General features: G+C 54.8%; 1 protein-coding gene across 2 annotated transcripts in view; it reads right to left on the minus strand.

Moving 5' to 3' along the window:
- Positions 1–13,036, minus strand: part of LRP8 (LDL receptor related protein 8) — a 79,009-nt gene that overhangs the window by 40,643 nt on the left and 25,330 nt on the right. For both annotated transcript variants that reach the window (XM_023515105.1, XM_012807192.1), the window contains exon 3: positions 1,824–1,946. In XM_023515105.1, coding sequence (XP_023370873.1) covers positions 1,824–1,932 — 109 coding nt within the window. In that variant the 5' untranslated portion in view covers positions 1,933–1,946. The remainder of the gene's footprint in view (positions 1–1,823; positions 1,947–13,036) is intronic.

The following is a 13,036-nucleotide window of genomic DNA, read 5'->3' on the forward strand; positions in this document are numbered from 1 at the left end:
GTTGTAGTTGTCATTGTTGTTTGGCAGGCCCAGGCTGGATTCGAACCTGCAAGCTCTGGTGTATGTGGCTGGTGCCTTAGCCGCTTAAGCTACAGGTTGTCTTTGAAACAACCCTATCAACTCCTCTGGGCCTCCAGCTCCCAACTGCCAAAAGTGGGTCTGGGAGACAGGAGGGTCTCTGCACAGCTCGTAGGGTGGCCAGGCAGCAAGTGCTGGGATGGGGACAGGCAGAAGGACAGAGGGAAACATGGGGCTGCTCAGGGAGAGAGATGGTGAGAGGAAGGACCAGGAGAGCGGAAGCACAAGGAAGGGAGCAGCCCAAGAGAGCAGGGCTGGAAAGGGACATCAACACAAAGAGAGATATGGGGGGAAGGGGGAGCACAGCCCCCAGACAGTCCCCAGCCTATGACCACGAGGAGGCTCCTCTCTCCTTCCCTGCCCTCACCCCTGTGTCCCGGTAGCTGCTGGATCAGGGGATGGTGGCTGAGGAGGCTGATCCCCTGTGGCTACAGCCCCCCTCTCCAAGCAGACTCTGCCTCTTGCTAGCTGGGCAGCCTTGGGCGAGCAGCTGAACCCATTCCAGCCTCAGTTTCTTTCTCATGGGGATCCACCTCCCTCCCAAGGTTGCCAAGAGGATGAAAGTCACAAGTGGGCGTGGCAGGGCTTTGTTCCTTCAGAAGCTCAGGACAAAGCACCCGGCTTCCCTCCTGCTGAGAAGCCTCCAGGACGGCACGGAATTTGGATACTTGGTGGGGTGAGGAAAGGATGGGGCCTACAGCACGACGCGGAGAATGGGGGCAGCTGTGCAGGAAATGAGGGCTCCCTTGTCTCTGGCAGGGGTCCTCCCGCTCTGCCTTTCTCTCTCTCTTTCTCTTTCCCTATGCAGAGCTCTGTTGCTAGGAGACAAGGAAACCCAGTTATCACCGGCAGCAGCCCGGGATAGGACTCTGGTCTCCATTGTCCCCACCTCTGCCTCTGGGGCGACTGCTACTCCTGAAGAGGGGATCCCAGGTCTCTGCCAGCCCCACGTCCTCCACTTGCTTCCCCCTCCCACACCTTTTGTCTGCAGCTCACGCTGAAGCTCTGCCTCAGGACCTCTGGGTCCTTTCCTGCCCCCTTCTCATCTCCTTTTTAATTTAACAAATGTCATGGAATGACCTGCTGGGTGTAAGTTTGCTTTGAGGATTAGGGCCTGGAAAATAAATCATGGAGAAACAAAGCCCTGAGGGTGGGAGGCAGGCCTGGGACTCCCGCGGCTGCCTCTGCTGCACCCAGCTGGCCAAGGAGGCAGGGGCTGCTAGGCTCAGCCCACCCAGGATAGTGGGAAGGGCTGGGTAGCCTTCAGCAAGTCACTCAACCTCTCTGAGCTTCACTGTTCTCCTTTACAAAATTCAGAAAGTGACTGTACCTGCCGCAAGAGGCTGCTGTGGGGATAAGAGACATTAATGCACACAAAGAGCTCAGCGCACAGGAAATGCTTCCTAAGTGCCAGCTGCCATTAAGCACTACTGGAATTATGATCAGGGTCCTTGAGAACAATAGCGGGGAGGCCTGGAGGAGGTTCAGGGAGCGCCATCTAGCTCCTGTCGCTACAGAACAGGTGCAGCCGAAAAGAGGGCCATGAGGAAAGCCCCAGAAACAGGCCACTGGAAAGGAGCAACTGGACTCCCTAAGCTGTTTTCCAGGAGGCCCCCAAAGACACGGCACGAGGTGTTCAAGTGATCACCCCACTTGTGCCTCACAACTTCCCAGTGAGGAAGATCTGAGGAAACTGAGGCCCAGAGCATGGCCCACCCTCACCCAGCCCCAGGGGCAGCACTCACTGCAAGTGGCCTCTGACTCATCAGAGCCATCGGAACACTCCTCCTCGCCGTCACACTTCCATCGCTCAGGGATGCAGTGGCCGTTGTCACAGGTAAAGTCACTGTCCATACAGGTCTTCTTGGCTGTGGGGCAAGGAGAAGAGCATGACGGGCCTGGTGGGTACAGGAGTCTTTTGCTAGGGCACACAGTCAGATGGCAGTGGGCGACCAAGATGTTGGTCTGAAAGGTGGATCACATGACCTTTCACTGCCCTGCTAGGCTGGAGAGTGCCTCACAGACAGGTGAGAGGCAGGAGAGGAATGTTTATTCATGCCATGGGCACATGGTGAAGACAGGTGACATCCTGGCCATGCCTTCCAAGTCAAAGAGCTCCAGTCCACTAAGGGTGACAGGATTCACCACGCCCCTCTGTTCCCTTAAAGTCCAGTTCTATTGCCATGGCCTCCAGGAAGCCGTCCCCACCCCCTTGTAGCAGGGGCTGTAGCTCCCTCCTGGGTTCTCAGTCTTTCCCTGCCTGCCCCAACCAGACTGGAAGTCGAAGCCCCTTCTGCAAGCACCAGGGAGCTGGTCATCAGGTATTCTAACCCTGGATGACTGCTTTGTGGTTAGAATAGTGAGGTGTTCAGAGCAGTGGGCAGAGGATCTCCTGACCAAGACGCCCCAACCAGTCACTGCCCGCAAGGTGCTTACAGCCTTGAATCCCAATCCTGCCTCCTCCTGTCTGTGTGACCTTGAGGATGTTAATTAACCTCTGAGCCTGTTTTCTTATCTATATACAGGGGAGAAGAAAACACAGACTGAGGAGTAACGAGAAGTTATAATGTATTAAGAACATGTAGCAGATTCTGCCCCACGGCAGATGCTTAGCAAGTAGCAGCTATTGCTGTTTTCATGGTTCGAGTTTGAAATTAGAAGCAAAATAAATGGGGGTTCAGTACCTAAACGGGGGATGTAACTGCTGAGATCTCACGGCTGGTAGCAGAGCTAGGACAAGATGTGGGGACCAGTGCCAGCCCAGGACACTCTGCCTTGTCCCTGCACCTTGTCCTGAGAGGAATTAGAGTTTCGGGGCCAGGGAAGGGTCAAGAGAGGGCTGCCGTATCCTAAAATGCCCCTATTATTAATGCTCTGTGCTGACCTGGGGCCCAGCTCCTTCCTGAACACCAGCACTCAGCACAGACTGCGTCTGGCAGGCCAGGGCAGGGCGAGGGCAGTTGCCCTGATGGGCTTTCATGAGGGATCTGGGGCTGCCCTCCTGAATGCTTACCTTGGGGCTGGATGTAACCTCAGGGGCCATCAGGATGCAGCCTTTCCCCAGGGGCTGAGAAGTTCCTTGGCCTCAGTCTGTCTCTCCCCACCTCCACTTTCTAATTGAGCTTCACCTCAACAGCTGGTAGGTCCCTGCATCCCCCACGCTATTATACCATCACACCTTGTTCAAGCTGTCCTTTGTAAGCCAGTTCCCCCAACTCTGCCTTCTTTCCATTACACACTAGACTTAGAGATCATCTCCTCCAAGAAGCCATCTCTCATCTTGGTCAGCCCCCACCACCGTGAGCTCCATAATACCCTGAATGTCCCTCTCGAGCAGACGGTGCAAATTTTAGATATTTTAGGCTATATGGTCTGTCACACTACTCAACTCTCAGAAGCAGATACAGACAACAAGTAAATGAGCATGCCTGTGTTTCAATAAAACTTTATTTAAAAAATAGGCTGGCTTTGGCCTGGGGCCTATAGTTTGATGACTTCTGCTCTAAGTCATCACTGATCCACATAGTCCAATATAATTTGCTATTTTTTTCTTGAGACAGAGTCTCACTTTGTTGCCCCAACTAGAGTACTGTGGTGTTGCTCACAGCAACTTCAAACTCTTGGGCTGGAGTGATTCTCTTGCCTCAGACTCTGGAGTGGCTGGGTCTACAGGTGCCTGCCACAACGTCCAGCTGTTTTTTAGAGACTGTATTGCACTCAGGCTGGTCTGGAACTCCTGAGCTCAGGCAATCCACCCGCCTCAGCCTCCCAGAGTGTTGAGATTACAGGCATAAGCCACTGCACCTGGCCTAAGATTTCCTTTCTTCCTTGTCCCTGTGGATCTGACTCAGTGTAGATCTCAGTGGGGAGACACTGCATCCAATGGAAACACAGCTAGCTGGGGCTGGGGCTCACCTTCACCCAGGGAAGCTACTTCCCATGGGCCAGTTTTATTTAAAGCTATCCATGGGTCCCCTGGCTGCTTTGAGAGCCATACAACAGCTCCCCCTGCTCTGGGAAGCCTGGGAGAGACTTAGGAGAGAGACTAGGTGCCCTGGGTGCCCCTGGGTTCCATTTCTGCCTTTCTTTTCAATAGAGTCCTTGCAGTATGTCTGTGTTCTAAGATGAATTTTCTTGCCTTAGAAGAATGCCTCTGTATGTGTGTGGCTAGAAAAAACCAGAGGAATCAGAGTCTACCTACAGGTGGGGTGACTGAGGCCCAGAGAGGACAGTAGGCCAGCTCAGGGAAACAGCAAAGGAAGGGAACCAACTCTCCTGTCTCTCAGCCCACGGCCCTCAAGTGGTCTTCTCTGTGTGCTCTGTGCTGAGAGGTTGTCAGTGACAGATACCAATACCATTATCACCTATCAGTAAATCAATCTGTGATCACTTACGCTAAGTACCATAACGAACCACAGCACCTGCAGTACTTCCCAGTGTGAACACCGGAGGATGCTCGGCACCCCGAAAAAGAAAGGTGTGTTCTAGTGTTTCCTTCCTCCTGTTCTAACATTCAGCGAGTGCCTCCTACATGCTAGTCTCTGTGCTGAAGGTTTTACCCAGGAAACCCCATGCCAAAGGGCTCATGAGTAACCACATGATATATCGGGAAATCTAGACCCAGGACTTCCTCAGCTGTCTAAGATGTGGAGGAAGAGCCCAAAGCAGGTGGGAAAGCCCCATGAAGCTTCAGCCCGGCGTTCAGTGACCCTCAGATCTGTTCCAGGTTCTGTGCTGAGAACACAGGAGAGAATCAGCCCAGCTCAGAGCAAGTAGCAAGTCTGGGAAGGACGCACAACCAGCAGCGCCCACAACAGCAACTGCGGCAGGCTTGAAGAGGAAGGTGATGAAGGGGCTGTCACTGGGCATAGGACAGATCCCTTCCAAGAGCCCTGCCCTCCCTGGCATTCTGGAAGCCCGGGGGTGAGGTTGGCTTTCCTCCATGTGCCAAGACCTGGAAGGCACTGGGCAAGGAGGCCCAAGTACCATCGGAGTCCTGAAGGGCAGCTTTGAAGTTAGCCAGGCCCATGAGATGGTGTCCCATGGTGGTGTTTGGGGTATAGATTTGTTCACTGTCTAGACCAGTTTGGACATTTTCCACCCTGGCTCTGGCCTGGAACTTTTCACCTAAAATCCCTTTAAGTGACTCCTTAAAGCTATGGCAGTAGCTGTTATTAATTCCATTTTACAGAAGAGGAAATTGAGGTTCAATGAAGTGAGGGTGGTAGGTGGCTGAAGTGGGATTTCAATTCTGTGTGGCAGCTGCCAAAGCTTGGGCCCTTTCCTCCAAAGGTCCTCAGCCACTTCAATGTTACCTTGCTAAGAATGAGGCTAAGAAGGACCCCAGAGAAGCAAATGACGCTAAATGCCTCTCGGGTCTTCGGGAAAGTGCTCAGAACCGTGTAGCAGAGTAAACCTGGGCCTATGGTGACTGGTGCCCTGCTAATGGACCACATGGGGAAACTGAGGCAGCATGGTTGATTCCGGGTTGGGCACTAGAGTAAACCACCTCTGAGGGCCACAGAAGCGTAACCGCCAGGAAGGGTTTGCAGTCAGAGCTGAGACGGAATACTGGTGCAACAGTCACGCCTCGCTGGGTGAACCAGGGCAAACTCCTTCCCTCTCTGGGCAAGTGGGGATGTGTCTTTGTATTGTAGCAGCGCTGTATGGACAAGAAGCAAAAGACTCTGCTGGGAGATCCCAGTGAACACCCAGTGTCAAGTCATTCAGCATAATGAGCCCTAGAGTCCCTTATCAAGAGGCTGGATCAGCCCAGCCAAGAGATGAGGGCTGAGCAGTCGCTCTGAGGCTGTCAGAGCAAGCCGTGCCAGACCTCCACTCTCCTGGCCTTGGCTCTGGTTCCCAGGGTGATTCCCCAGCTGGGCTCAAGGCCATAGCTCCCTGTTTCCAGGGATTTATGTCCCTCCATGCCAGTCTGCCCCTTGGACAATGCCCACCTCTGTGAGTCCCTGTACTCCACAGCCCAGGAGTGATACATAGTCATCCAGGGTCTGCGACATCATAATCTGGTGCCATGGCAACAGATGGGCTGCCACAAAGGACTGGAGATTCCACAGGGCAGTGAGGAGGGGCCCGCCCCAGGGCAGAGTGGGAAATCCTGGACAAAGGAACTGGGAGCTGCTATTTATAACAAGAACACAGGCAAGGAGAACATCAGTCGGTCCACGGTCTATCAAATTCTGCTCTGCCAGTAATTTGCTGTGTGACTTCAGCAAGTTACAGAACTTCTCTGAGCCTCACTTCATCTGCCTTCAAGGATACCATCCCTGGCTCATGAAACACACATGGTTGTTGTGAGGGGCAAATGGGCTAAGGATGGTGTCAAGGCTTTATGAACTGAAAAGCAAAATGGGGCAAGTTTAGGGTGTGTGAAGTCATAGCCCTGACCCCAGCTGCTGTGTGTGTGACTCTGGGTCTATCATTTAAACCCCTCTGGGCCTGCCTCCTCATCAGGAAATAGAGGTATGGTGCTAACCAAGTCCCAAAGCCCTCTCAGCACCCAGAGTCTGAGCACTTGTGAAATTATGAGCACTCAGCACCTCCCAGCTTCCCATAGGCATCCTGGGAAAATATACATCCTTCAGGCTGCTGTTCCCTACTCACGCTCATCCTGAAGCCCCAGTGCAGGGAGGAGACTTCGAAACAAGAATCAGTAGAATGCTCCAGTATGTCAAACCCAGGGTCATGAAGCCCCCTGTTCATGACCATCTTTTAAGCCTGGAAGCCAAGTTCTAGAGAGAAATGACTGCTCGAGGTCACAGCACATGTCTGTGGAAGGGTCACATTTGAATCCAGGTACTGACTCCTGGTCCAGCCAAGCAGGGACAGCCACCTGACCCAACCCTGGGGTCAGAGACGGCTTCCCAGAGGAAGGCACTGTGTTCACAGAAGAGGAGTCAGCCCAGCTGTGGGAGTACAGAGGGCAATGAAGTGCACTCTAAGAAGAGGGGTGACAGGGCCCAGCCAGTAGAGTGGTCATTAGGGGCTGAGGAAGAGGCAAGTGGGAAAGGACCTGTGAATTCCTCCAGGCCAGGGGCCAACTTGCCCTCCGTGGCATCACACTGGCCCTCCGAGGTCCAGCATAGTGGCCTGGCTTTCCTTGAGCTCACACATCCAGCCTCTTGCTAAGCACAAGGCTGCTGTCTAGCCGCTAATAAAACTCACGGCTCCAAGTTGCCAGAGCTCCCCTTGGGCTGTGGTGAGGCTGAGGGAGACGACTGGGCCTAGCAGAGAAAGGGAGGGACAGAGAGCAGGGAAGAGCGCAGGGGTGGCCATCCAGCTAGACATTTGAGATGGGCACTCATTATTTGTCCCCTTGAAGACTCATTATGCCTGCGGTCTTAGAAAAGGGCCTGAGAAGTCCTGCAGTAAAGATATTTGATTGACTATGTTTCCTCCAGCTCTTCTAAACTTCTTTAACCAGAGAACTCCTTTTTCAGATGCCATGTCTATTAGTTTCCCAAGAAACAAGTGGCCCAGTGAGCCACACCTAGGAAAAAACCCTGCTATGGTGCAAACCTGTCATCCTGCAGATGAGAAGGTGAGGCTCAGATAAAGGCTGGCCCATGTTCACTGCAGAGTCTGGTGCCCAGTCCTCTGTCTCTGGGCCAGCCCCACGAGGCCACGAAAAACAGCGGAAATGCTGGGACACAGAGCACTGAGCCAAGTGAAGCTGGAGAGACCCCACTAGAGAGACCCCAGTCCTCAGAGGAGGAACATGTCTAGTGGAGGGCCCAGGACGCAAGAGACGGGAGTGATATCATATCAGCTGGGACGGAGATGAGAGAGATGTCAGGTACACAGGCATTGTCTGCTCTCTAGTTTCTGAGGGCAGGTCTTGGGCTGCAGGGAATATTCTTTGAGGACAGAGCAGAGACCCATAAGAAAGGTGGACTACAGCTCAACTGAGCAACCACAGCCAGGTCCATTTCCCTCCTGGGGCGGCTGAGAGACTGAAAGAGCAATGATAAAGCCCTCGACTCAGAGCCCGGTGCACAGAGGGATGGACGAGGCTACTCCCATTGTAGGCCTGGGCCAGCACCGGGTAGCCTGGCTCCAGCCCCACAGCCCAGCCGTGAGGCAGCTGGGCCACTTGTACCCGAGTCGGGAGATGAAAGGGCTGCTCCCCCCCATGGTTACCCTTCGGCAGAGCTCACCAGGGCCTGGCGTTGCCAAGACAACTGCTGCCAGCAGAATGGAGATCCGGGGTGGGGGCAGGGGGCGTGCCAACCCGCCCCTGGCCTACTAACCTGGCAGGCAGATTTAAATGACAGCCCAGGAAGCTACTATTAAACTGTCACCCCAGTCAACAGGACGACAGACCCAGAGTGTTCTCTGGCTGCAGCAACAACACAGCAGGAGTGAGAGGGGGAGGAGACGGTGGCCCAGAGCAACCCACACCCCCACCCAGGAGGCCCTGGCCTGCCGCCTGTCCACCCACTGCCGGAGCCACCCTCTCAGTCCTGGCATGGAGCTGGGGCACAGAGCAGGGCTTGGCAAACGTGATTTTTAAACTGAAGAACCCCTTTTCCAAGTGAAACTCCAACATATAAAACAGATAAAAATGGGGCCGCACCGTTGGAAGCAGGGCTGGGGACTCCACCAGCTGTTTCCTTACCAACCCCTCCAGAGCTCTGCTGGGGCACCCCTGAAACTCTGAGGCTCACAGCCCATTGCCAGCAGCTTTGGGGGCCAGCAGCACTTGGTTCAAATCCTAACTCCTCCCTGGACATATGATATTCCCCAAAATTCTTGGTTTAAAGATCCTGTGGGTCTACTGTAACATTTAAGGCGGTTCCGTAAGTCTGTAATTCTAACTCTCTAAGGACACAAGGCTCTAAGATCCCAACACTTTGATTTGCACACCCTATGCCTCTGTGATTAGACTGTGACAGCTACTGCTGGAGTCAGAGACGTGGCTAAATTGCAATGTCCCTCTACAAAGGACTGTTATCTGAGTCCAAGTGCCGACATGCTGACTGGTCTCTGACCCAAGGCTCCTGGTGGTGCTGAGAAGGCAGACCGCTCCCACAGTGTCCTGATGGCAGGGCGCAGGGAGCCAGCACCCACCAAGTGTGGTGGGCGGGGCTCAGCCCACAGCTTTGTGCTGCCCAGCGGGCTGTGGGGCTTGAGCCGCCACCATCCATCAGCAGGTGACATCTGAATTCACTTTCTCCCCCAGCCTCCTATCCCACCTGGGGAGAATGCAGAGCATAGACATATGAAGGGCTGGGGGAAAGGATGAATGAACAAAGCAGGAGTGGGGACGGGGTGGGGGGAGAAACACGTTTTGGTGAGGGTGTCTTTGCTTTAGGTTAGGAAAAGCTTCCCTCAAAATCTTCCTGGTACTCTTTTCCACTAGCCCATTCTAACCAAGCCAAATTGTTAGACAACCCCCCTGCCCCCAAACACCAAGTGTCAAATAGAAAGGTCAGGGAAGCCAGATGGAGAGACTGTAGGCGAGGCAGTCACAGGGATGGCTTCCTAGGCGAGGGCTGAGATGGGGAAAGACTGGAGTGTCAGGACCAGCACAGTGTCCTGTGGCTGTGGCAGAGGACACCAGTGGCTCACACCACCATCTCAGATGAAAAGATGGGGTCTCCATATCACCCTCACCAGACTTTAGCCTGGGGGCCCTATGGGGAGGTGCCACCCACTAAATGAGGACAGGAGGGAGCCCCAGAAAGGGCAAGGGACATGAGCAAGACTTGACAGCCAGTAGGGTCAGGGCCAGAGGCTGAACCAAGTCCTTGGCCCCTGGCCCAGGGCTCTTCCTTCCATGTCCTCGGCCCGAGTGTCCCCCGGCCCCACAACAGTCATTTCCTTCACCTCAGTGTCTCCCTCATACCATCTCTCAAAGGATCTGATGCCACGTGGGTGCTCCAAGAACACCCAGGGCCCCACACTTCTGACAAGCACGACCTCTTCCCACTCTGGGCTTCAGTCTCCGCATGTGAACAAAATGTTAAGGGCCCCTCCGCTGACCTTCTAGATCTGAGACCCCACAACACAGATGGGTTGTGGTTCTTGGTGCTGTTCCAGGCCCCTTCAGGAGGGTTGCCTAGGGCTTTCCACGCCTAAGTCCTTCCTCTGGGCCCCAGTACCCACCAGCCGCTCTTGGACACTGCCTGATGCTGCCCCCACTGTCACCAAGGGAGGCCCAAGCCCTCCCTGGGGTATGTGGTCCTCCCTGTCTCCACAAGGAAGATGAGTGTCTCCGAGGACAGATGACAAAAGCGTCTCCCTGTCCTAGTGATTTGCTGATGCAGGAGGTATTGAGCCAGGGACAACCCAGGAGCTGGGCGGTGGGAGTGGGGAAGAAGCGGGTGGGATGGGACCAGCAGGGGAAAAGAGACCAAGCACGATGTAAGGGGTGCTGCTTAAGAAGCAGGTGGACACTGAGGAAGTGGCCCCTTTCCTGCCCATCTCACAGGCTCAGACCAGCTCCACCCTGGATTTTGGCCACCCACTTGGCAGCGGGATCGGAGGTCTCAAGGAAATAGCTAGAAGAAAACTCATGGCATTCTCAAAGTAGAAGCCTCCAGAGGGCAGAAGGGAAGAAGGCCTGGAAATGCTTTAGGGCTTCCAACCCCACATTCCTCCTCCATGCTGCTGGCCAGGAGCACCTAATAGACCCTAGGGGAAATGCAGCCTCCTCTGATCAGGAGGCCTTCAGGGCTGACCCCAGGCAGGCCACCTGGAGCTCTGCCTGCTGTGGGCAGACCCTGGACCCCCACATTCCAGGCCCTGTTCTCCTTGCCACCAGCCCTCTGATGGAGGAAGGAGCAGCTCTTCTGCTTCTTTTGCAACTGAACAGAAGGCTCCAGTTCTCATCCCAGGCCTGCCTTGCCACCAACACACACTGGGCAGGCCTCTCTGGGCTCTCAGACCCCAACAACTGCATGCGGGAAGCTCAGGGCTCCCAGAGCAGAACTCTGCAGCCAGGGCCCAGGCGCGCAGCCAGGCCAGGCCAGGCCAGAAGGGCCCGAGATCCTACCAGGCACAGACACTGCTTCTGGTGGAGTCAGTGATTGAGGGGTGACCCCTGCCCGTCTGGGGGAGGAGTGGTGAGTCCCTTTCCCGTCTCTCTACCCACAGGCAGTCAGGACACTCTGGCCTCTGCTGTCAGTGGTGATGTTGATGCAGCACCCTCCACCTGCTGGGCAGAGGCTGTACACTGGGAAGCAGCCCTGGCCAAGTGGAAAATGCAAATGCTTTCACCAATTAGGCTGGTAAGAGAAGCATTTCCCAAGAGAAGCCCCACTGGCCTGTCCCAGTGACAAACAGGCAGCGACACCTGTAATTGGGAAATCCATCTCCTGCCGCCTCTCTGGGTGCTCCCCGCTGCTGGGCCCTGGGCTTCTCGCCAGGGAGTGTGGGGCAGGCCGTGCCCAGGAAGCTGGTACCCTAGCCCTGTGCTGGTCATCCAAGGAGCCTTTGCTTACCTGTATGCCCAGAAGGAGGCCTGCAGGCTGAAGGGTCAGCCTATGAAGTTGCTGAGGCCTGTGCTGGGGAGGCTGCCAGCTTATTTTGAGAAAGGCTGAGAATATTTCACTGGGAATGGAGTTAGCATTGGGCTCTCTGCCGCCCTGGCCTGGGGTGCTGGTTCTGTGGCCTTTGTATAAGTCCCTTGCCCTCTTCCTCCGTGGCATAATGGATTGAACAAGACAAGCTCTAAGTTCTTCTCCTTTTTAGTTATGGTTTTACCCATACCAGGCCCAGAGCAAGGCTGACAGAGAATGAAGTCTGATCCCCAGGTCCTCACAGTCTACCCCTTTGTGGCACCAATGGCTGTAAATCCAGACCCAGGTGCCATCGTCCTCCCAAGCCATCTTTCCCTGTCCTGCTGGCTTCCTATCTCCCCTAGAATACTATGAAACACCTTAGCAGGGTACCAAGCACACTTCACGCTGCCCTGCTAACTGCTCTGGCCGGTCCTGGCCACAACCTCCTCCCAGAACCACTCAAAGGTCACTGGACAGACCATGACCCTCCCACTAGGTGCCTTTACTCGGGCAACTGCACCTGGCAAGACTCTGCCTGTCCCATAAGGCCAGCTCAAGCATCAACTATCAGCAGTGTCTGACAGATCCCCAGCCCAGAGCCTGGGCTCATGGCTCAGCCACTGTCACAGAGCTGGGCTCAGGCACATGCAAACTCTCCCTATCTTATCTCATGATAGCTGAGCCCTCAACTGCAAGAAAACCCTTCACAGGCTTCTGAGAGTTCCACAAAGCAGGCTTGGGGTGGGAAGCCTCTGAGAGATCCAGGCCTCGCGAGCCCTGGGCACTCCTGGGGTAGCTGTGAAGAGGTCCCTTACTCTCCTGTGCCTCAGTCTCCTCGTCCAGACACGAGATGTCAGGGTTTCCATGTGCACCATCAGAGGGCCCTCCAGGCGTGAGAGGCACGGCTGAGGGGACTGGGCAAGCATAGCCAGCACCACTTCCAGGAGGGGACACAAGTGATGAGCCCTGAGGAGATCTGGCATTCCAGGTCCCAAGTGGATGCAGAGTGGAGGGACAAGTTGGGGGACTCCATCCCCAGCCCTTGGCCTGGCTCCTCAATGTAGCTCTGTGAAGTGGGCACAGGTGGAGGTCACTACCCTTTTGAGAGGTGAAGAAGTAAAACCCTTAATAGGCAATGACTGCTCCAAGGTCACATAGCTAGAGGCAGGACCAGAACCCAGGTTGTCTCATCCCTAATGCCTAATAGGGAAAGGAAAAAATGGGCTGTGGACCTTCCTTCACAGTTACAGACCAACTGAGGACATAAGAACCCCAGATATAGCAGCCACAACCCAAAACAAGATAAGTGGGGACTTGATTAGAATTCAGGGTGAAGGCTGGCGCCTGTGGCTCAAGTGGCTAAGGCACCAGCCACATACACCTAAGGTGGCGGGTTCGAATCCAGCCCGGCCCGCCAAACAACAATGACGGCT

Source organism: Otolemur garnettii, unplaced genomic scaffold, assembly GCF_000181295.1.
Source record: "Otolemur garnettii isolate 467f Iridium unplaced genomic scaffold, OtoGar3 scaffold00066, whole genome shotgun sequence".
NCBI lineage: Eukaryota > Metazoa > Chordata > Mammalia > Primates > Galagidae > Otolemur > Otolemur garnettii.